The sequence below is a fragment of the Haemaphysalis longicornis genome, unplaced genomic scaffold (genome assembly GCF_048455015.1).
Source record: "Haemaphysalis longicornis isolate Haplotype H1 unplaced genomic scaffold, Haemaphysalis longicornis Haplotype H1 scaffold_6, whole genome shotgun sequence".
In the NCBI taxonomy this organism is placed as follows: domain Eukaryota; kingdom Metazoa; phylum Arthropoda; class Arachnida; order Ixodida; family Ixodidae; genus Haemaphysalis; species Haemaphysalis longicornis.
Window position 1 is genome coordinate 171,858,426 of NW_027526407.1, and position 24,496 is coordinate 171,882,921.

Below are 24,496 nucleotides of genomic sequence, written 5' to 3' on the forward strand. Positions count from 1 at the left end.
GGGAGGACAACACCGAGACGTTTGCTGGCCACCTGCACAAACCGAATCTCGCGACATTCTGCACAGGGGTGTCCCCTGCTTGTCGCTCGGTTACTGATGGCATGGTCTTGCGAGTGTTTAAGAAGGGCTCCATAAGCGATTTCCTGGACTCCACCTAGGACGACTTGCTGTGCGGGAGATAGCCAGGCAGAGACAGTTATCCGACAGGATTTCAGACAGCTATAATCAGTAAAGTGCTTGTACCTTCAATAAAATGGTATTACGTACGTAATTTTTTTCTAATTTCTCGGCTGCAAGGTAAGGAGGTTGACCTATATTGCGGCTCAACCTATATTCCGACTTATACAGTTCTCAAGTTTATAGCTACTTGTTTTTTGGACATTTTGGTAACTTCATTTCAACTGAAAGCTAATAGCCAACCATTTTGGTCAGTTGTGTTCTCTTCCTGCTTTGCGTCGTAATGGGGGCTGCCCGGGTTATCTTATTTGCTTTCTTGCATACTCTTCTTTTCATCTTGATGTAGCTCAATTTGTGGACAACAATCACTGGTCCTTTCATCAAGTGTCGCCTTGTGCTGTGTTTTGTCCACAAACACTGGCCCCTGCATGATTACTTGGAATTTAGTTGCAAGTTTAAATACTGTTTATAGCTTATTCACGCGGAGATCTCTTATAGGGATAACGCTCTACAATCCATTTGTATCGCTGGAGCTCAAGCTGAGGCACAACTGGAAGGAAATTGCCTGTAATTGGCAATAGAAATGCGCAGTTTATGGGTGCTTATTGGAACCATCTGCAAAGGGGGGTCATTTCTTTCTAATAGCATGAAAAACACCCCAGTACTTGTGTTGTGTATCAATGTTTGGCTTCACCAAAATTTTGAGAAAAGTTTCTAGAAAAAGCAGCAGTCTAGAAGATGGCACTTTGGTGTTAGATCAGACTTTTGGTGATGCCCGCTGTAGGAAACAACTTCTTTGACGATTTGTTTTCGCAAGTAATCATTGGGGGCTTCAGTGTATCATATTTTTCTTCTTCTGCTTCCCATTGGCACTCTTGTGGGTGCTACGCTGGTGACTTAGTAGTGGTTTGAGTAGAAGCGCAGTACTTTGTGCACCAGCCCACTTCATGCCGTGCCGCTTTTGATGTGTTCAGAGCATTTTCAGTATTCTTAGGCACAGCCTGGGCGGTGGTGTGCAAGGTACTGATCTAATAATCCTTGCTTGGTAGGCCTTCTTTATCCCAAGTGCTGGAAAACAAAAACTGCACGGGGCTTCAGTGAATTTGAGTCAAGCATACGGAGGCAATGCATCGAATAACTGAATTCACTGTAAACTAAGCCTCGTAATAAATTGTGAAAGGGCTCAAGGTGACGGCAACAGTGTGCACTATACCTTGATTCCCATGCTACTGTCGCAGCCTTGCGCAGTACAGTGCAGTGCCATTGTGATGTCACATCTGTCCTCCCGCTGCGAGGTGCAAGTCTCAGTCGATGCACGCGAAGTCACTGCGGAAAGATTACATCGGGAACTGCGATTAGGCAGTGTTCAATGCTACTTCACTTAAAAAAACGCAAGTGCATGCAGTGGAATGACCAAATATATAGGCAGTTAGTGCAACATGCAGAAAAATGAGTGTTTGATCATAGGGTATTCTTAATTTGGCACTTCAAAAAAAATTTTTTTGAAAGCAAACCAGGATTTAGTTTGAGGTTGATCCTTTGGGCTGACGAGGGCTTACCACGTTGCTGTGTTGCTAAACCAGTACCTCTGTGTTGTGTGGTGTCTCACCGTGCTGTTGTGATCCCGCATGCTTTCAGAACAATCGGAACTCACTCAGTGACGCTGAGAAAAGGGTGAGTGGATAGGGGACACCTTCTTAACCAGTCCTCTCTCTCTGTCGTGTCCCGCTTCTATGTTTTCATAGTGTGTCCTCATAGCCGTCAGTAACATTTGTCCTGCTTTCTGTGTGGCTATCCTTGCAGGAACTGTGTTCACAGTCCAACATTGTTATAATGAAATGGGCCACACTGAACTGGTGGCTATATTGAAGTAATCGTGGTGCTGCCTTTCATTGTTGGTGGCACAAAAAGAAAGTGCTTATAGCGTGGACGTTATCTCGTTTCTTCCTCCTTCAACTTCGTGTAGCAAAATTTTACTGTACCTGGTTTGCTGGTGTATCTTTCTTCTGCTTAGTGCTCTTATCTCTGACTTGTGTGAGCGTTGAAAGCTGCGGAGGTTAGGTCCATCAGACTGTGTTGGTCTTGAAAGATTTGCTTCTTCTAGCAGTCTCCTTTAAAGCTTTCAGCCCTACAGTTTTTTATTTTGAGGAAAAATTGTTTTTATGTGTGTTTTCGCGTAGTTTTGGACCTCAGAAGTGCAGAAACAAAACATTGAGATGATAGTGCAAGTAATTTACACGCATGACAATTAATTAAATCGGAAAAAGAAATCAGGTTTTCCAAAAAGATGCACCACCTTAAGCCTACTGGTAGTGCAAGTATTTACATGCTTATGGACATTTTCACAAACTAGAATTCAAGTTTTCTGTACCTAGAGCTCCTTCTTTTTCATAGCGTCCAACTCCGCAAAAACACAGCAATGGTGATCCCTGTCGCAAAAGGCATCCTTGAAGAAGTGTCACCCAGAAAACTAGCAGTTTTCGTTTTGTTATCAAGATGATATATTTTGTGCGGTATCGTCAAATGACCACACAAGGGCTGAAAGGGTTAAATTTCATTCACGCACACTTTCCAGCTGCTGTGCACAGTATGGATACTATCTGAACCTCTTTAAAACTTCTGGGTTTTATAAACCACTAAAGATTACACACTCAATGTTACTGTCTAATTTGCTCAACACTAAGATTGGTTACCACCCTTACTTGGTTATTTTAACATCTGATAAATGCATTTTTCCCCGGATAAACAATCGCGCAGTCACCAGTGAGCACATGCCAGTTGTGGAATGAAAGAACTCGAAGGCTTAGGGTGTGGTGTACGAAACCTGGAAGCAGAAAAGCCCACTGCAATCAAAAAGAAAGCAACGACTGACTGAAAAAAAAAAAAGCTGAAAACGAAGAAATTCTTAGGTAACTAGGAATTAGGAAGTGAGAGATCACAGGGGGTAGGGGAAATTTCTACAGTGACACTAAAGGAGGTGCATTGCTTTTTGAAGCCTGGGCAGGTTGTTTCAGAACAAGGACACTTGTTTACCAAGAGGCACAGGATAAAAGAATTGTACGTAGTTTGAAGGAAACGAACTGGAAACCATGCAATGTGTTGTAATTGAGTGCAAGGGTAATTAAATGCAATGAGGGTGGCATCCAGCTTCAAGAGGCTGTGGAGTTTACGGTTAATGGAAAATTGTGTTGCAAAACAATGGTGGTTAGTAGCCAAGGTGACAATTTTAGTGGTAGTAAATCAGACTAGCCTAAAGGTACAAAAAGGTATAAGGCGAGTTTTTTTTATATCTAACACAGTATGGACTACGGGAGGGTAAAATTACTTTTATTCACTTTCAAAAAAACACGAAAGTGCTACCTGTGTTGGTGTTAAATAAATTGGACTATGAAGCATGACATTTGGTTAATGTGATTGCAAACAAAAAGAGCAATTTTCTAAAGAAAGCACGAAGTAGCTTTTCAACACTTTGTGTTTAGGCGTGACTTTCGAGCAAGTAGTCATGTTTCTGTGTGTTGCATTTGCTCAGGAACGCCGAGCGCTCGAGAGGAAAATCTCTGAAATGGAGGAAGAACTCAAGGTACGTTATCTTGAGGCACACTTGCCAATCAATGGTCTGTTGGCTGTTGCAACCGTCAAGTAAAAAAACTTTTCTTGTGTGGTTGTTCTTGTGGGCTGTGTGTTAGGTGTGCGGTTTTTTCAGTTATTGCTTCTGGAAGACTGCCTCCCGAAAGAAGCTCGCAAAGCCAATCGTTGTGCCTGGTCATGGTAACTTTGTTTTTGTAAGGAAACCATGAAATTTGCTTTGGGTTCAATAGTACGAATGTGTTGATGATAAAGCTAGCATCAATCGCTGGGCGCGTTTTGTCACCGTTCTAATAGCGGCTTTTTGTTTGGCAACCTATGCAAAGGCGTCATTGGTTAAACATGCCATTTGGCAAAGTGTGTGAAAAGTAGCAATTGTCTGTGAACTCCAGCCTACTTCAACGCTCAGAAGTTAATGCTCTGGGGTCTTGAATGAGTATGTTGGGTAAATCAAAAGAGAAATCTCAGTCCTAAGATAAGTTTTCTTGAATGAGTTGGTTTCATGGTGTTGGAATGCCTTGGTTTGTGCCTGGGCGTACCACAATGTCTAGAGACGTTCGCCATCACATCCAAAGGTACCAGCCACCAGCAAGAGCTACCAGGCACCTGTGGCTTCGAGAACTTCAACCAGGCCACCAACAGGAGCCATGTCACGCAACTTTTATTGCAGCCAAATGAGCCGCAACGTCGCCTGACCCCAGGCGGGCGTCTTGTTGCAGGTTCTGCCTCAGCTCAGGGCCGAGAACGCCAAGCTGAAGGCGGAAAACCGTGCGCTGACGCGCGTCGTGTCGAACTTGTCCAAGTAGAGGCGGAGGAGGTAAAGGACTTGTGCCCCTCGTACGAAGCACGCGTCGTGTGGCAGTGCGCGCCTGGCTTTCTCCTCGCTCACCTACTCTTGCGCCTGCCGTGCCTTGTAGCGTGGCGTGTGTGACTACTGCAGCTTGGTTAGTAGCCTGCTTGCCGTCTCTTGCGTCTTCTAAACCACAGAAAAAAAAAACTCGGGGCATTTTGGAAGGAACGGAGGCAATGATACGTTTCCCTGCTTGCGTGCGTGGAAAGCACTTTTCCCACATCGTTGACCCCTGTATTCACAAACCTAGCTTAACTTTCGCGGTTGGACATCCCTTTGAAGAACCCGCCGCGGTGGCTCAGTGGCTGTAGCTTTGTGCTGCTGAGCACGAGGACGTGGGTTCGATTCCCGGCCGTGGCGGCTGCTTTTCTGGTGGATGCCAAAAGCGAAAACGCCCGCGTGTTCGAGATTTCGACGCACGTTAAAGATCCCCGGGTGGTCTAAATTTATCCGGAGCCCTCCACTATGGCGTGCCTCATTGCCCGCGTTGCGTCGGCGCATTAAACCCTATAATCAAGGATCAATCATCTTTTTAAAAAAACTGAAGAACAAGCATGAGTGCTGCTAGGCCTTTAGTAGTAGTAGTAGTAGCAGCACCTTTATTGGTAACGAGGGCCAAAGGCCGGTTTAGGAAAGACGAAGGGGAGCAGGGGAAGGGAATGCAGCGTTTTTTTACAGGCACGTGGCAGCTTGCAGGGACCAGGGTCGGCCCCAGCTACACTGCCCGTGCTAGGCCACTTTTGATGGCAAACAGCCCTATTTTGTGCAGTAGAGGTTTCTCCATAGTATGATGGTCTTCTGGGGTGCTTGTGGGTGCGTGGAAAGATGTGATGATGTCTGAGCGATGTTGCGAGAAGAAGGAGCAATCCCGAAGGAGATGGTTGAGGTCTGCATATGTGAGGGTATTGCAGAATGTACATTTGAGAGGCAGATTGGGTGAGAGCCATTTTCGGAGTATGAAATTTTTTTATTGCAAATGCAAGTTGCAATTTTCCAGGCAAGTTACACATCGGGAAGCAAGGCTAACGCATCAGTCATTGTATGCCACATGGTTTGTGCCTGTCCTTTAAGCTGAGAGGGAAGAGGAGTACACATGGCAGCAGCATCGATGTGTTCAAGCTGCTTGGACTTCTTTGGCCTGGCTGTCTTGAGAACTTCCAGCTTTGCGTCACAGAAGATATTTGGTAGCCCCTTTCACTACGGCGTGGGTGACAGGTCCTGGTGCAGTTTTCTTTTACATTATTTTACATTGCCATCTGTACTTTTAAATGCGAATGCATTTCTTAGTCGGGGGTTGTCGTGCTCCGTCGGCGTGCGCCTGCATTCCTCCAGCACGAGCGCATGTGAGCGCGTGCCTCGTAGTTCTGCCTTCGTCGTTGTCGTCTCGGCGCGGCGGTCCCGCGCCGCTACAGTCTTTTTAAATGCGAATGCATTTCTTAGCGGGTGGTAGCTCGGGCGGGAGTAGCGGAGGGCAAGGGGAGAAGAGGAGCGCGCTTGGGCGTGTGAGGGCGCTCGCATCGCGGAGCTCGGGCGGAGTAGCGGAGAGTGAGTGGAGAGGAGGAGCGCGTTCGGGCGTGTGAGGGCGCTCGCATCGCGGAGCTCGGCGGGAGAGAGAGCTCGCGCACGGGGCGGGCGTGTTGCGCGGGTCTCTCTCTCCTCTCCGCATACCCTCTCTCCGCTCGCTGAGCTCGGAAAATGTATATAAATGCAGTGGAGCGCACGCCTCTCTCCGTTACTGCTTGCCGCAGCGCACTCATCGGTGCACCCAATGTATTCGCATTTCCGCACGATCTTCTTCGGGGAGGTGGGGGGAGTTTTTTTGCACTACAATTTTTCGTCGTTGGCAAAATGCAATCAGCGGAGCCCTGAAACACATTTTGAGCATAGTGACTAAACTGGTATTCGTGTAGTAGCAGGCCGAAGGGTATCTCGCAGAATATCACTTTTTGTGGATAGCAGGACGCTCGCATTTACGCTGAAAAATGTGTCCCTTTTGGCATTTATTTCGGATATCCACCATCTTTGATGCAGCATCATCACTGCTGCTGTTCTTGCGAACCTTGACTGGGTGTGCATTGAGAGAGAGAGAGAGAGAGTAGAGACTTTATTGAGAGAACGTCGCCTGCGGGACTTTTTGCCGCCAAAGTTAACTTCAAGCAATGCAAAGCATTTATCTAGGACCTTTATGACTGCATCCCACTATGGCAAGCGCTTTGATGCTGCAAGCCTGGCACGGCGAAAGCTCGCATTTGCATTTTCCAAAGCAGGAAATGTATCATTGCTTTTACTGCTTTATAGCCTGAACGCAGCCACCTGTGGTCAAATTTTGCTTCATTTTGTGCAATTCTAGCTTGGCTCTAATCATGGAGCGATTTTTGCTGCACTAGTCACTTTTTTGCCCTCCTTTTGAGCTGGGGATCATCGTTACAGCAACGGGCTTGCACCATCACACTGGAAATGGTCCAGTGCATTGTCAAGCTTCTGGTGCGAGGCACATTTTGTGGAATGAGCCCTCCTTCTCCCAAAATTTCTTGGTCCTAATCTACTGACTTTCTTTGGCAAGAAATCTCTTTAATTGCGATAAAATAATACGGTTTCAGTGCAGTGAAATACAGGAAAGCCTCATCACATCGAAATCGATGTACAGTCGACTCTCGATAATTTGAACCCGCTTAATTGGAAGTGACATTCTGGTCCCACAATTTTACATGCAGTTCAGTAGAAGAAATCGCTCGATAATTCGGAGCTAAAACCCAAGATATTAGTTAATTGGAAGTTATTTTGAATAAAAAAACATCACGGTGACCTGCATCTCTTGCTGCAATTCAAAATTTTTAACCGCTAAAACACCACTGTGCTCTGTACTATGTCGGCGCCACCGCAACTGAGGCAGCGAACACTCATAAAACGGCAGGTCAGCTGAGACTCCCGCCAGCGGGCGCATCCCGCTTCGGGTCCTCAGCCTTTTTTTTTTTGTGAAGAACAGCTCCGCGTGACGCTCCGAATTTACCGCTGACCAAAGTGCTGCAGCTGTTGCCCTTCATGACACCATAGATATTAAGCTGGTTCCATATCAAGACCGCAAACCTTAACCTTATGTGTGGAGGAAGCTGCGAGAGCACTGGCAACAACAGTGGGATAAAGAAATAAGCAGTAAATTACATGTAATTAAACATAAAATTGAAAAGCCTCCCTCTGAGAAACATGCTAGATCAATAGAAGTGGCCTTATGCAGACAGGATCGGCCACACACACATCACACATTCATGCCTGTTGACTGACACAAACAAGCCACGATGTCATCGATGTGGGGGGGCAGCTATCTGTCCATGTGCTTATTGAATGCAAGACGTGCAACATTGAAAGGAAACGTCACTTTAATGAAGTTTACACATATAATATTCCCTTGCACCCTTCATTATTTCCTGCAGACCATCCCATGTTCTCTTACAAAAAGTTTTTAGCTACCTTGCAGACGTAGATTTTTTTTAAAACACACATCTTACTGCCCAAAACCTCACCTGTGCTCATGACAAGTTGCAAAACAACAGCAGACCCTAAGGCTTTACACCTTAGGTACCGGCACTCCCTATGTTTTAATATGACCCTATATAGGCACCCATTCTCTTAGTATACTCATTATGCTTTAATATGGCCCTATACACCAACTTTTTTAGCAAATTTTTAATCTAGTGCCTTTATTACAAGTCTTTCTCATCTCATCCACGATTGTCATGGCCTCTTTGCCTTTGTTGGCCTTGCGCCATTAAACCTGAAATCATCATAATCACCATCCGAATTTACCGACATGTCTGAACTATCAGGGCAAACCCTGTCGTGTGCTCGAACTGCCGACGAAAGTCGAGATTGTCAACAAAATCAAGAAGGGAGACGTGTTGAGGACTAATGGCCATGTGCTTCCTGTTTAATCAGAAGGTCGGTTAAATTCAAATTTTTTTGCGGTCCCCGTGGACTTCAGTTGGGAAGTTAAAAACATGGCCAATTACGACAGCTGGAAAAGTTGGGTACGGCCACTGAATTTGTGTGAAGCACCTTTTTTTAAAGCTTTGTGACCGTGCTGACGTTTTTTACGTGCAGAAATATTCTATGCACACTTTTTGGAAGCTTGTTCCCAAATGTCCAGATTTTTTTTCTTTCACGTTTGTGCTTTGTGTGAGTACCACACATGCTGAGTTGCGCGATACTAAGAAAGTGTGCTTGTGGTGTGGTGTCACTGGACGTAACGAATGTTACACGTCTGTTGAGCTTGTTAACTTTCCACAAAGCAATCTTTGCACCAGACAGTAGAACGGGACAGGTTTACAGAAGTCTTCTTTATATAGTTTTCTTTTTCTAGTTATTGTATAATCACATGTGTATTATACCAGGTGTTTCATGAAACTTGGACCAAGTGATGGAAATGTCAAGTTTCTACCGGAAAAGCGGGTATCGTCTATCACGACCTATTTTTGTATTTAAAATACACTAGACTTCTTGAGACGAACTCAAGGGACTGTGAAAATTTGTTCGTATTATCAGAAATTCATCTCAAGCAGAGGTTTCTTGCATTGTGGATGTTGCAAGAGAGCAAAAGTTTTCATCTTAACCAGAGTGTGCTGTAAATAGGAAATGAAAATTAACTTAGCATTTTTGACAGTGCAATTCTGGCCAAGATTCTCCCACTGTGAAGTTGTAGAGCACCAAAGAGATCAGAAGCACGAAGGTTTTACAAAAATAGTCTCTGCATTATCTGTATTGGTAATTTGAACCATCTTTAGATCTTAAATAGCTGAGTAAGGAAGATAAAATAACCACTTCGACTACCAATTCTGACCAAATGTCAGCTACGAAGTTGTGGAGCATTAAAAAAATACTGATGTTCTCGTGCAAATTTTGAGAATAGAAAACTTGTTGCTCCAAAAAGGAACCGTCAAAAATTCTGGATCAAACTTTCATGCAACAGCCACGTTTGGCATTTCTTCTGGCAAAAAATCTCATCTTGGTTCAATTGTTAATCATTTTATTTTGGCTAATGCCTTGATCAGAATGTATAAATAGAATAGGCCACACCATCCCACTGAAAATGGGGAGGTTTGTTACAAAATCAGCATTTATCACAGACTCGTGGTCCAAGTTGTGCACAACACCTTGCATACATATGCATACATATACATGCACATTATATATGTATATGTATAAATTTGTGTGGCTGGACAGCCTACTTTTACACCTCTGTTTGAAATGTAAAGGTACAAAGAATGTAAAGAGATGTAAAACTACAGTGCTAGTATTGGGCACTGAGCAACTGTTCTTTTGGTATCAGAATTGCTTCATGTGAAAATAATGTTGCAACAATAAATGAGCAAGTTTGAAAGATTTTTGCAGCAAACCACTCTTCAGTAGAGTTGAAGCTTTACATCAAGACCACATTTTATGGACTATTTTGTTTAGCACCTAGAACAGCGACAGTATGAGACAGCTGGTAGCCATCTTTAAAAATGGATCATTTTAGAATTTGTGGTGCCACCTAGTGTATTCAGAATGAAACATGCAATGCGGGTCACGGCATGGGGGAATATTGTATTACAGTCCAGATAAGCTCGTCTCGAAGAAATTTTTAACCTCCTGTGAACCACCATCACAAGTTTTTTTCTGGATACCACAGGGGGCGCCAAAATTCTAAGGTGATAATTTTTCCAAGATGGCTGTCAGCTTTGCCATAGGCAGAAATCATTGATATTATTTTTAATGTGCATTTTAGTGCAGGCACCGTTTTTGGTGTTAAACAAAGCACACCACAATATACAACCTTTGTATAAAGTTTGAGCGTGAACCGAAAGTGGTTAGCTCAGAAAATACTATGCCTATTTATTGTTGCAACACCGTGTATATGGATGCCAATCCGTAGCGAACTATAAAGCTACTGCAGCTACACTATGGTGTCACCCAAATGTATTGAAATTTTTTGCTATTTCAAGAAGAGCCTTTGAAGAGATGCTCATTTGTTCTGCTTCATGTCAGGCGCATTAGTTTGTGATCCTTGTGTGGTGCTTAGAAGTGGTGGAAATTTGACATTGTCACATTTATTTTTTGTGCGTGTTTGCAACTAAAATGTGCACGATTTAATAGCATGTCTGGTCTGCTTTGCATGTTATTAGACGATTTTGGGGAACAGTTAGCAACACATGCAGCATTACACCATTGTCGGTGCATAAAAATGGAATTGGATTTTGTAGTCAGAACATGTTACAATATCTGTTTCACTGCCTCATCTCTTTCTCAAACCTAGTATATTCTAGTGGTGCAACTTCAACCAATGTTTTTGGAGATTGGGGTCTATTTGCTGCAAAATGAGAACACCTTGCTGTGTAGATAGTCCTGCACATTCATTAGAGCTCTCAAAAGCACTTTACATTAGGATAGGCTGTGCTCATTTAGCTCTGACCTGGCCTTCGGTGCTTGTCAGGTTTCAATCATGTGCCATTGGACTAACAGGGCAATTTGCTGTACACATCGTTCTTTATGTGATATATCATGATTTATAGCATTTGAGGCATTTTACGCATGTATTGGAGCGTGCATGCACAATGCCTGAAGGTTCCTGCACTTGATTTGGGGGGTCTGGTTGCATGCGAGTGAACATAGTGCTCTTTGTTGTGTGCTTTGGTAAGATCCCACCGCAGTGACCTTTTCAATTCGTAGTTGCCTGTTGTTCTTAGCCCCGAGAGGTCAAGTTTGCATAAAAGTTGCGCAGATATCTTGAGTTCACAGCACCACTTTTGGGATTAGGTTCTGTAGACAGGCCCACTGTGATGCCATGGCTGTTGGGTTACTCTGCGGTGGCAGCAATTGCAGTTAAAAGGGAATTCAGTTTGGTACCTGCAGCTTGAATTTAGGTAGAGGCAGGAAGCACTTAAAAATGACACTGTACATTGGGTATACACATGAAAGCAGTGTGGTTAATGTGTATCCTTCAAACACCTTTCAAGTGCTGTTGTGCTTGCATTGAACCCCAGCACCTCTAGGTAATTTCTCCTGTGGGTTTTCAGTGTTTTACTAAATGACACACTTGTTTAGCTGATTTTGCAGGATGATCTATGGTCTATTTTGACATCACTCTAAGCAACAGCATTTTTCTGCTTATTTGTCAATCAAAGCAAAAATATCTCTTTCATCATCTTTGTTAAAATTTCCCTTGTTTTTAAAGCACGAACTGCTACAGCTCTTGGTCAGAGTAAAATAGAAACATGTTATCCTGCAATGCAGATGCACTCAAGAGTGAACGCCGTCCACTAAAACATCACAAGTATACTGCTAGTCACTGCTCTAGTTTAACTCTAGTACTTCTCTGTCTAATTGTGCAAATCGAGGTAGGCTGTATTGTGGTTCAGTGTGTCTGGCCAGCATTGATCTTGGTGTTTGCACAGTCTACATGGGATCGGTGGAGCTAAAAATTGCACTTTTTAATGCTTCTCCTTGTTGCCAACAAAACCACTTCGGCATGGTGTTTGATGCTGCATGTTTTTTTGTTTCATTTGGGGCAGAGAACGTGGAGTCCCAGTCGCTGATCTCTTTAAAACCCTAGCTCAATATTTTGTCGATGCTATTAAGTTTGGTAGGTGTTGTGCATCTATCACTGCAGTACAGTGTGTTTTTCAAAGTTGTCCAACTTTGAAAAAATATAGCTTTGTTGTTTTTGGTGCTCCTGTGCGGGTTTGGCACATGTGTTGTGTGTTGGGATTAAGTACAAAATTACTTTTGGGTTGTGTGATCGTAAAACTTGTTTTTTTACGTGTGTGTACAGGAAACTTTGTCATGGGTATTTGCAGTCTGCAGTAATAACATGTCCATTGAAACGATGATATCATGTTTAAGGCCATGTTGGTCAACTAAATTTCATGTGTAAAAAGACTGGGAGATCTGGAAATGTCAAGCAGGAATAAGTCATGTCTGCAAAATGTTCCCAATATTGTTCTTAAATTTTTTGTACCCACATTTTCGTACAATCCGCTCTCACTTTTAATTTCCCATTAAGTACGTCGCGTGGCTCCCATAAATAAATACCTCACTCTTAAGCACATTTCACACTCATTTTATATAGCTTTTCTTTTTTTTTACATCAAGCTTGTGCCAAATGCTTTGTTGTTTTGTTTGCAATTGCATAGAGCTGAATATTGCTCTAGAACAAGTATTGCTGACACCGTTCTCATTACGGTGTAAAATGGGCTGTGCAATATTTAGCAGTTTCTAAACACAACTGGCTACTTGCTAGAATAAACTAATTGCATGAAGGTGAGTGTTTTGCTTGGTTGAGAGCAACCGCGTTCTGTGATATGTTCTGGGCATAGCAGTTGACAGTACTGCATGCAACTTGTGCTTCCTTGGCCTTTGTGCATCCAGGCATGAACTTCTACCCCCAAAAAAGCTGTGTTCCGCAAACAAGGCAAGGTTCCTTGTGGCAGTTCTGACTTTTCCTTTTTGCCTTGCAGCAAACGGAACAGCTTCGGGCAGAAAACGCCCGTATCCGTGAAGAGAATGGTGCCCTGATACGCGTCATCAGCAAGCTGTCCAAGTAGTGTCTTCCCCCCTGGGGCAACGAGAGGTCAGCAGCGCCACCCTGCTGCCTCCTCAGTGCCCCCCATCTTCTTCCTCGTGTGTGTGCACCGACTCCTCTCTACTGCGACAGAATGCTCAGCGCTTGTTTCGCTCTCCGCCCCCGCTTTCATCGTTTCGTTGTTGGCCGCTGTGTTTTAATTTGATGTCGCCACTGGCCCCCTCTGGATAACGTGGATGCTGGTGGTCCCGCTGCTCTCACGAGAGTCTCGCAGCACCGTGCTTTTGTTGTCTCGGTGCAGCGCTTGGTAAAACGGCTGCAGCTACCACTTTGCAGCATCCTCGCAGGATATTTGCTTTTCAAGAAGCTTGCATTTTCGGGCCTCCATCCATACCCATTGGGGATACAAGCTGCTCCTTAGTGGAGCTCCGGATAAGCGAAGTGCCACTTTTTGCCATAACCGTTTGTACCCACAGGAAAATGTGCGTGTGCCTACCTGGAGACACGCTTCGAAGTTTGTGTGTGGCGATGCAGTGAGAGCTTCAACGATGCTGCCGATGCCCCCTTTTAAAGTCATCCGTGTGAGATTCCCAACTTGTGTGGGTTAGATTTGTGGGTTCCTCCCATGGGCACAGAGCTTATTATTAGTCAGTACTGCACTACGACAATTAATGTGCCTGGGAGTTGTACCCCTAGGCCCAGCAGTTGTCTCACAGTGTTGGAGGTTTTGGTTTTACTCTGTGTGCATGCCGTTTCAGGCAGGCGTATGCACACTTTACCACTTCACCCAAGTACCAGCCAAACGGAACAAATTTGAACGCTCTGTGATAGCTGAATGGGGGATAATGTAGTTTTTTTTTTTGCAACTACTGCTTCAGTGAGGCACGTTCTGTGAAGCTTTGTCTTACGGGGATTTTTTTTCCCATCGAAAGGTGCGCTGAAGCATGTTTTGTGCACTTAGATGCTGACTTTACGGAAACTAGCTATGTTTTTGTCATATCGGGACGCTTTTTGCAGATGATTACTAATCTACTGTGCTCGACCACATTGAAATTGCAATGATTTCATATGTCAAGGTTATTGAAGTATCAAAAAAGGGGGCTGGAAACAACAACATATGCTTTGTATGTGAAGTTAGGATTCCTTTTGACAGTTGTTTTATGTTCTTGTCTTGAGATGAAGGTTGTTTTTAGTTTTTAGCGCTAAAAATGGAATCTCTGCTACTAGTATCTAAAGCAAATCAGGTGCCCTGTAATTACTGGGCACCCTCAACGACATTTAGAGAAGTGCCTCTTTTCAGAGCACTTTAGTCGTACCGCTGTCGCCGTGTTCACTGTTTCACTGTTGCGTTAGCACCATTAATGAATTTGTTGGGTATGGCCGGAGCGGAAAAAAATCATGGCAGTGCTCTTGAGTTTGTAAAGATTGGAAGTGCTTCGCAACGTTTGCTTTCTCCTTTTTCAAAACGCGCACGAAGGACAATGTGCCTATGCTTTTTTTTTGCTACACCCAGCCCACTCCCTTTTTGTCTAGTCTGATGCGCGTGGGTCGCACTTCCGTTTGTGTAGTCCTCGGTGATGTCGGCTCCTTTTAATTGTGCAAGTGATCGCTTTTAGCTGTTCCTGCGGCATCCAGGTTTCTGTTGAATCGAATGGCGAAACCTTGTGCTTATTATTTTGTGCGAGATGGTGCAATCGCATGTGCGGCTTTTTTAGGTTTCGAAGTTAAACACAATCTGCAGCACGGTGGAGTTCGATGAGCCTTCGCTTTTGCATAGTGTGGTGCCTTTATTTAGTTATGATTGGTACAGTTTTATTTTAGCTTCCTGTCGGTTGCGACTGCTTTAAAGTCCCAAGAAACCTATTTTTTTTCGCAGTCAGTCGATTATTTTTTTTTTTTCACCGTGCTTTCCAGTGGACTGAGACAAATGACACATGGGTTGCTTTATTTTTGAAGTGCCAATCTCAACGAAACTTCGTTTTGCCACTGTGCATTTCAATGTAAATGCCCTGTATGTTCCTTTGTGTGTAGCCATGCCTTTGAATGGTGACTCATAAGCTCATCTTTTGTTAAAAGACCCAGGGCAAACCTGTACCCCGCTCTTTTGTATTTAACCTGTGCATCACCTTTTGGTGTCACTTACAATTGGTTCGCCTGAAGAAACAACAGTGAGAATTTTTACCACGGATATTTAGCTGCAGAAAAAAGACTAGGAGCTGGAAGCTACATGTGGGGTCGCCTCATAATGTTTGCACTGGGATTACTTTGTCTTTGTTGCAGAGTAACGTGTCTTTTGCTAGCATCTCAATCAGCAGAAAGTTCTGGCTTTGAAAAGGGAGCTTATTAAGGGGGGACACTGTCTTGAGGACATTTTTGTTATTTTTTAACCTATGTGCTTGAGATTTACACAATGCGTGTATTTCAATATGCTGAGCACAAATATGCAGTCAGTTTTCGTCTATGGGGTGTAAGTTTAGAGTTGTGCAACATGTTATGTCACTCCGTTTTGGGCAATTTTTTCATTATGTACCTATGAAATACCCAAATAGCTTTTATTCCTTTGTGCTCTAGAGGGGCAAGGGAGTGCAACTATACCACTGCAGTAATTTTAGCATGGTTTCGGCCAACGCTGTAAAATTTGCAAATGTCAGGTCATTACAATGTTTTTGTAAAACTAACTGCATAAAATCTTGTGCCAGCAAAAATAAATTCTGTAATTTTGTGGTTTTATTGCACTTTTCAGTTCATAAGCTTTCGAATGCAGCAAAAATCATGTAAATCGAACCAGTACATCCCAAGATATTGTACTTGACAGCTGACCATGTGGGAAAAAATTGGTTCTGAGAAAACAGGGCACGAAGTTTGCAAACATAGGCAAAAATGGTCATTAGGCGACTTCAAAGGGTGACAGCTTTGTGAATACTTATGATACAGCTATGATATTTTGCAGGTACATTCTTTGGGACCTGTAGACTGCAAATAAAATTAATACAGAAAATTGATTTTTTTGGCAAATTTTCGGTCCTCAAGACCAGTGTCCCCCCCTTAAAAGAAGTTGACAGTTAATTGCAGCTTAAGACAGCAATAAAGTTTAACAAAAAAAAACACTTTAAACTGGCAATGTTAATGTTACTAATTTGCCCAAGGTGTGAGCTTTCCTGGCTGTATTCTTTCCTTGGTGTAGGTTTCGAGAAAAGCAGTCTTTAGTGCCATGACAGTTTGTTCCTAGATTGGGTACTGTAGTTGCAGAGGAAGCTATTTAAGTTGATTTATTTTTTCCACACCAAATCTTTGAATTGATGCAAGGCTGTCTATTGTGTTACTTTCTTCGCTGCTTCAGAGGTTCAAATAGGTGTCAAGAACAAAATAAGCCCTGACGGGATTACTTAAAATTTAGTCCCTTCACTTCAAAGTTACCGCGTAAGCGTACTGTACATATCTTACCCTGCTCGCGTGTTGAATGCACTTAAAACAGTGCAGGACGGTGCCTTGAACACTCGCACTGCACATTTTTTTACTTACGCCTTTCGAAAAGATTTTGCCGCACTGAGAAGCGCTCGTAACCCGTAGTACAACAACATGTCCCGTTTTTACGCAGTTGAGTCACGAATAGAATGTTAACATTGTGAGTTTTTGTGTGTGTGTGTGTGCATGAGTACCCCATAGATTTTGCCAGTGCTCTTTGCTGTTACGATTGCAAATGAATGGGTGTTTGATACTGTTGTGCCCCACACTGAGGCCAGTCTTGAGAGCGAAGCCACATGCTTCAGCGCTAGAGCATGACAATGAGCATTTCGACATGGACGTTTAATATATTTATTTATGAAGCGCAAGCACAGGCGCACTTTGTCGTTTTACACTCTCCCCTGCCCAGTCCTCCCGCGCGCTTTCTTTCTCTGGACAGAACGAACTTCGCTGTGCCTGTGTTGTACGAAGTGTTTTATTGAAGTCGTGGGCACTGGTTCCTACGAAGGGAGAAACGAATGTCACTTCTCGGATGCGTGTTTGTAATAAAGAAAAAGGTTTCTTTTTGTGACTTGTGTTTGTGGAGACTGGACTTCATTTCTGATGTACAGGTAATGTGCGCATGGCTTAAATTGCCCATTGAGCAAGGAAGCCAGCTTTGACGTCTGTAAGAGAAGGCTCTTTTAGGAACGTTCAGTACTGTAACGAATTTCACAGCGCGAGCTTAAACTTTTTTTATAGCGAGAGGTGGTTGTCTATGCCAGTACACAGCAGATGGAGCGAGAGAATCCAACTGAACATGGGAATAGACAAGCTGATAATTTCGCCACCCTTGTCAACTCCCATTAAATAGTGGCGGGAATGACAAGGAGTGCAATACGAAGGAAACATGCAATTCGAAAATGTTAAGGCAGGTCGCAAGACAGCATCTTGAGCTTCTATTACGGAGCCCTTTGACAATGTGAAGCAAAGGCAAGGTGCCTCAGGCGTTCATCTGGACATTCTTGCTTTCGCATTTACAAATAAATGGTGCTTATGGGTCCTCGGACGTTTATTTTTCTCATTTACACTGAAATACTGGTTCTGGCAATGCAGCTTATAGCAAGTGCACTTCACGGTAGCTTTAATGGCAATTGCAAGATGTCGTTCACATCCTAAAGGAACAAGTGTAGGCCATGCACTGGCGCAGAAAATAATTGGACACAAAGTTTCTCAAAGTATGCAATGTAACATGGCATTAGTTCTTTCCTCAAGTGATCAAGTCGTGATCGATGTCTTCACCAGAAGTAAAGTTCCTTCAAATCAGCATTGCTTGGTTATAAATGTCAAGGTTGTGCTCACCTATATTGCTACCACATTAAACTTGCAAGGGAATTTCTGAACCACTTTACTGAGCTAACTGCCACACCCTATGAGACCTGTTGTCACCTTAGCCCGCCTGCTTCGAATATGAGCTGACTGCATTTAGCATAGGGCATGCAAAGCAGTATGTGCATTGGTGTAATAAAAAATAGCTAGATCTGATATGATTATGACAATCTGGTTGCTTGTGCATAGCATTTTTGTAGAAGCCAGCTTTTGGAAAGTGTTAAGATGTTCTTGGTTACAGGAAATGCTATGTGATGTTTTGCGATTGGGACGTGCCGTGTTCATATAGCCTGGGTGCTGAACTCGCTCAGACTGTGTTCATGGAGCCTTGGCTTGTAACTCGCTCTTTTAACTGTTAAAAATTTCAAGAAGCAAAGTCGGTTTATAAAGTGTGGCAAGGATTGAGATAATGTGCCCTAGCATTGTTGAATCACAACAAGCCAACTACAGATAAACCTTGTAGTTGCTCTCATGTCGAGGGAGTTTGATCTGGACCAACGTTTTTAAGAAGGGTGTCATTTTTGTGGAACATCTTAAAATGGATTTCGTCTTTAAGTTGTGCTCATTTGTGATGCAAGTACAGTAAAAGCTCGCTAATTCCAACTCTGTTAATTCGAACTTCCGGTTAATTCACGCACTGGTCCCGGCACTGCCCTGTATATTTTCAATGGCGGAAAACTCCCGATAATTCGAAAGCATCAATATCCAGAACGGTTAATTCGAACTGTGATCCGCTGGTTCATCGCTCCTGGCAGAAGAAGTCGGCCCAGAGTGATTACATTGTGTTGCAAATCCAAACCAAGCCAAATTTACTGGAAATTCAAAACAACGCAACAGAAAAACAACAGCGTGGCACGCGCTATGCTCCTGCAACAGCTTATTTCGTGTCTACAGAGGGTGCTGCGCCACCAGCGTTAGTGCTCTGGGGCATGTCATCATTATTTACGAAATCACCTGACACAAACGTGTAGTAGCGCATAATGTTTTCTTTGTGTTGTGCCCGCACAGCGTGGCGTGATTTACATACATTCTAGCGCCCACCCACTAATTCGAACTCTGCTTAATTTGAGCAGTTTTATGGTCCCCCTCGAGTTTGAATTAACAAGCTTTTACTGTATGTGTAGTGTTGGATTTTCTTGAGCTCATCCATTCTAGAGCTTTTCAACGATCCATAGATTGTGTTATCCTCAACTAAGTTTGTGGCATAGTATGGCAATGATGTGCAAAACAACCAAGATGGCCGGCACATTCCAGTTTGTAACGAAACTTTGAGCATCTTCCATACAGACCATGTGCCCGAAAAGGGCTGGTTGGAATGTGAGTCGCCACGACAATCACGTGCTACAGTCCTTCCATGAAGCTGCCCCTTATAGCCACCCATGGCCTCCTAGTGAAACGTTCTGTACATACGGAATTACGGGAATACGTGTTCATATGGAGTATAGAGCACCGAGAGACAGGCAATATTTCCAGTATCAGTAAAATCCCATGATGTTTCTTAATAATAATGATTGGCGCAATTTTCATGTTTCTATCGTCAACCGAAAGCGAAATCAGGCTGCGTATGTTTTTCGTATACTCTGTAATACGAAATTCACACGGAGAATGATTTGGCATTTCTTGCAGTCTTATAGCAGTAAAAATGGTGTCACATTTTTTTGAAGGGTTTGCACTATTTTATTGCCACGTGTTTCTTAAAGAAACGCCTTGTTTTGTAATGGCCTTCAGGATAGGTAAGACCTGCATATTTCCATACAATTCCGTATATACAGAACGTGTCACTCCTGTACTCCATGTGTTTCCTCGTCAACTAGGTTGAGTGGAGGATACCGCAATGCCTTGACATACGAAAATCACTTTCAAAGATCTCCTGGACTTCAGGCTCCAGTGGAGGAAGGATGTAAAATACCAAGGCCAGTCAGCATGCATGCAAGTCTCGCAGCCGCACTCATTACCACGCCTGCCTCTTCCCCGACAACACATAGGATTATTTTCCGCCCCCACAATGGCTTTGAGCGTTGCCCAGATAAGCTCAGCCAACCTCCAAGACTACATCATCACAGCTGCTAATATGCCTGAGGCCGAGGTGCCTCAACTCCGCACACAAAGGAACAAGTACGAAGAGAAATGATACCCCACCCCTTGCCGGCGAGGAAATCACTCGCATTTGACAAACCCTCGAATTGGTTCTAAAGGAAAACAGGCAGCTCAAAGCTGAAATTGATATGCTGAAGTGTAACCAGGCAACTGCAGCCAACGTAACTTCCCGCACCCCTCTCCACCAACTGCCAACATCGTGTGCGCCTCCGATTAAAAGGAAAGCCGCGGGTGTTTCTCAGGGCACCGCCCAACAGCAAGACCTCTTGAATCTGGAAAATAACCTTGTAGGCCAAATCAACAAAATTGGCAGCATGCATGGTTACGGCCTTAGCCGACACCTTCACTAAGCAGCAGGGAGCCTGGAGCGCCAAATTTGCCGCCATAGAAGACACCATCACACGTATGCAACAGACTACAGTCAAACCTCGTTATATCGAACAGTGCGCGAACCGTGAAATAGTTCGATATAACCGAAATTCGATATATAAAATTTGATCAAAAACGCGTAAAATGCAGCGCGATTCAATCACTAAAAAGGCAACGACTAGAATGACTACTCACATGAAGCGTTAAAGTGAACTATTTATTCCCAGGGGAAAAAAAACTGCAGCAGCGTTGACTGTTTCTTCGAGTTGACCATCACTACGCCGCACGCGGCTGACACAGCGCCTTGCAAACACAGTCACGAAACTGCGCGAACAGTGTCCGCTAGTTTAAACCACGCACGACGCTGAAGAGTTCGTTAAGGCGTTGAGGCTTGAGCTTATCGACTGAAACAAGGCAAGACGATGACTGAAGCTGATGAACAACGACTGATCCAACTGGTGAACCGGCTGAGCCTGAGTCAGCCAACTGCGTATGCCGCCTAGTCTGAATGGCGCTACCAGCGCCTCAGGCATGCGTTTGAGTCGCAAACGCCTGCTGCGCCACCGCTATTCTCCCCTGCATTGCGGGAAAGCCTGCCGCCTGTCTCCGGAGCGCGCGCTTCCGGCCGGCGCTGAGTTCGATATATCCATTTCTTAACCGACCGAGTTCGATACAGAAAATTAAAAATGCATGTAATTCTTTTAAAAAACTGACAATGGTTCGATATAAGCAATAATTCGATATACCCGTGTTCGATATAACGAGGTTCGACTGTACATCCAGCGCGGGCCCACAAAGGACGACAAAAATGTACACGCCTCCCTTTAATCTTGTAGCGGAAAGACCCAAGAATTCTGAGTCTACTGGCAACCGTCATGGAGTAGAACTGCAATAAAACATATCGAATTTGGCAATGGAACTGCCGAAGTTTCAAAAGCAAGCGAGAAAATTTGCAAAAATACATCAACATCCTGATGTTATAGCCCTTCAAGAAACTAATGGCCAGGCGAAGCTTCCGGGCTTTCGCCCACACAGTTCCATCCCCTCGGTGGCGTACAGGAAAAGCGTATGGGAGTTGCAACCCTCGTTCGGAGAAATATCCCAGTCGTCCAGCATTCAATGGACATCGGGGAACCAGAAAATGTGTTAACTGAAATTATTTCTGGGCGGAAACAAAATGGAGATAGTCTCTTTGTTTTAAATGTGTATAGCAGCCCTAGTAAGACACTACTCCAAGCTTCTCAGGAGAACTATGGACCTAGCCAAAGGTCAACCTGTGGTTGTCCTTGGTGACTTTAATTCCCCACACCCGGCGTGGGAATACCCCAGAGAGGTCAAGAAAGGAAGAATATTATGGGAAGATGCGCAGTCACTAAGATTGACCATGCTAACTGACCACATACCCCACAAGGGTGGGTAACACTAACAGCGTCACAATAGGACACCACCCCGGACCTCACTTTCACTAAAAAGATCAAGGAGGCCATCTGCAACAACACGTGTACAAACCTCGGGAGTGATCATTACATAGTCGAAACGATTATCCAGACCGGACCAGCTAAATCAATGGGCAGACGACATATGATTGTCAAGTGGGACACATTCCGCAAATTACGAGAAGCAAATGTCGAACCAGATGGAGCAGAGATCGAAGACTTGGATGAGTGGATTTCGGAGCTACAAAGCCATGTTGACCTGTCCACACACATACCCGAAGAGGCAGACTTATGGCAGGCTGACTCCAAACTTCTACACATGTGGGAGGCTGAAGTCAGCATCCAGGCGCGGCTCCACAAGCAGAAACTGAATCTCCCGCTTCGCAGGAGATTAGCAAGACTGAATCGGGAAATTGAAGCACACGCTAACCACGGAGCAATAAGAGGGGAAACGAGGCTTCCTAACGCGGCCAGATAATGTCACAAGCGGTCGTCATACGTTAAGCTAGCGACATCTGCCGCGGGTGAAGAAACTGCGGGGCTGCCGCTTTCGGCATTGCACTGCACAGCCGCGGAAAGAAGTGCGGCCGCTATCATTTCGTCCATCAGGTGCCGCTAGGCCCGCTACCCTCTCCGTCATCGTCGCAGCGACGAAACTTTGCAGTCCGCCTTGGTTTTTGTTGTGACATTATCGGGTCGCTCGCCCGCGCTTATCGCAATGGGCCATTTCGCCTCCTATATATTCTTGCTCCGTGACGCTATCTCACGAATCAGCAATGGCATACTGTATGCGACCGCATGGATTGCCAAATGGGGAAAGTCGGCTCGTGGAATATGCTAAGAAGCCTCCTCGACCCAAACGGAGGTAAAACGGTACAGCGACATAACCTTCTCGCTCTCCTATACATACATATGGCGGTGATGAGCAGCAACTTTTGCAAACTATTAAGGACCTCTACATTAAAGAGGGAGACCCAGAGCCGTTGCCTGAATACACTGGGCCTGAAAACGCTGAACTCGACAGGCCTCTAATGGAGGCTGAAATCCGAGGTGCACTAAGAAACCTCCGGACCAAATCGGCGCCGATCCCGGATGGAGCCACGAATAAACTGCTGACTAACTTGGACAATCTTAAATTTCCATAGCCACCCTCACATGGTACATGACCGAGGGCAAATCCGACCGTCCCGGAAAACAGGGAAGATCTCCATGATACCGAAACCGGGCAAGGAACTCAAGTTGGAGAACTTACGGCCTATTTCTCTTACGTCTTGCCTGGACAAGCTTCTGGAGCACGTGGTGCTGAATAGGTTGTACAAGCACATGGAGACAAACCACTTGTTTCCTCACACGATGGCGGGTTTCAGGCCCAAGCTTTCCACGCAAGACGTTATGCTACAACTAAAACACCCGATTGTGGACATTCAAGGTTCGGACCTCGACACTACAGTTATACTTGGATTGGACCTGACCAAGGCACTTGACAACGTCAGACACGATGCCATTCTATACAATCTGGCCGAGCTTTGAGTCGGGCGCTGTGCCTATACATACATCAAGGACTTTCTGTCTCATCGCACGGCACTATCACCCTGGGAGGATTTGAATCGGAGCTCATTCAAATGGGGAGTCAGGGAACACCACAGGGATCCGTACTGTCGCCCTTCATCTTCAACGTCGCCATGATCAAGCTGCCTCCACTCCTAGAGGCTATCCCTGGAATCCAACATAGCCTCTACGACTGGAGGCAGTGATGGGGACCTGGAGGAAAGGAAGCAGCAAGCTGCCGATGCAGTCCACGCCTACATCACCCCGAGAGGTCTTGCCTGCTCACCTCAAAAATCCGAGGTCCTTTTCTACAAACCTCCCAAACAGGGAAGAAGAAAGAAAGACGTCCCGAACATTCAAAGTGTATATACAGGGCAGCCTGATTCCGCGCGTCGAGTGCATTCGCGTACTTGGCCTTCGTGTTCAAGCAAACGAAGCCAACGCAGCTACTATATCGACGTTGAAATCTAGTGCGGAGCAAATCAGCCGACTTATAGCCCGCATAGCTAACAAACACCACGGCCTCAAGGAGGCAAATTTACTGCGTCTCGTTCATGATTTCATTATAAGTCACATCATATACGTGGCTCCTTTTCTGAACTTCCAAAGGGCAGAAATAGAGAAGCTTCAGTGCATCATCCGGAAAGCCTACAAGCAAGCTGTAGGAATATCCGTCATGGCATCCACGGAGCGCTTCCAAGCAATGGGGGTGCACAATACCCTGGAAGAGCTATACTCGGTTACAACTCAAGAACGGCACCAACTCATGTAGTGTATCACTCCGCCAAAGCGCCGGACCCGTGACGTCAGTGCGCGCGCGTTTTGAAAGGGGTTTGCAATAAATGGGTGATATCGTCTGCCTTGTCTCACGCAGTTTGTTTGTCGTCCCTGGAGTCGTTTATAAGCATATTAAGTCCAAAAAATCACGGAAACGGCTCACGCCATGTTCAAAATATTCCCAATAACGCCCTACTTGTGCCGCGCGGAGAAACGTCCGGCTACGGTGATAAGGCACAGCGGCAACTTCCGGTGCCGTTCTTAAGTTGT

General features: G+C 44.7%; 1 protein-coding gene across 4 annotated transcripts in view; it reads left to right on the plus strand.

Moving 5' to 3' along the window:
• Mbs (Myosin binding subunit) overlaps positions 1-17,205 on the plus strand; it is a 120,221-nt gene extending 103,016 nt beyond the window's left edge. The window contains exons 16-19 of one of the 4 annotated variants that reach the window (XM_077672843.1): positions 1,816-1,851; positions 3,707-3,757; positions 4,482-4,579; positions 13,102-17,205. In XM_077672843.1, coding sequence (XP_077528969.1) covers positions 1,816-1,851; positions 3,707-3,757; positions 4,482-4,568 — 174 coding nt within the window. In that variant the 3' untranslated portion in view covers positions 4,569-4,579; positions 13,102-17,205. The remainder of the gene's footprint in view (positions 1-1,815; positions 1,852-3,706; positions 3,758-4,481; positions 4,580-13,101) is intronic. The other 3 variants (XM_077672845.1, XM_077672842.1, XM_077672844.1) reach the window with 3 other exon arrangements.
• Positions 17,206-24,496: the final 7,291 nt, after the last annotated feature.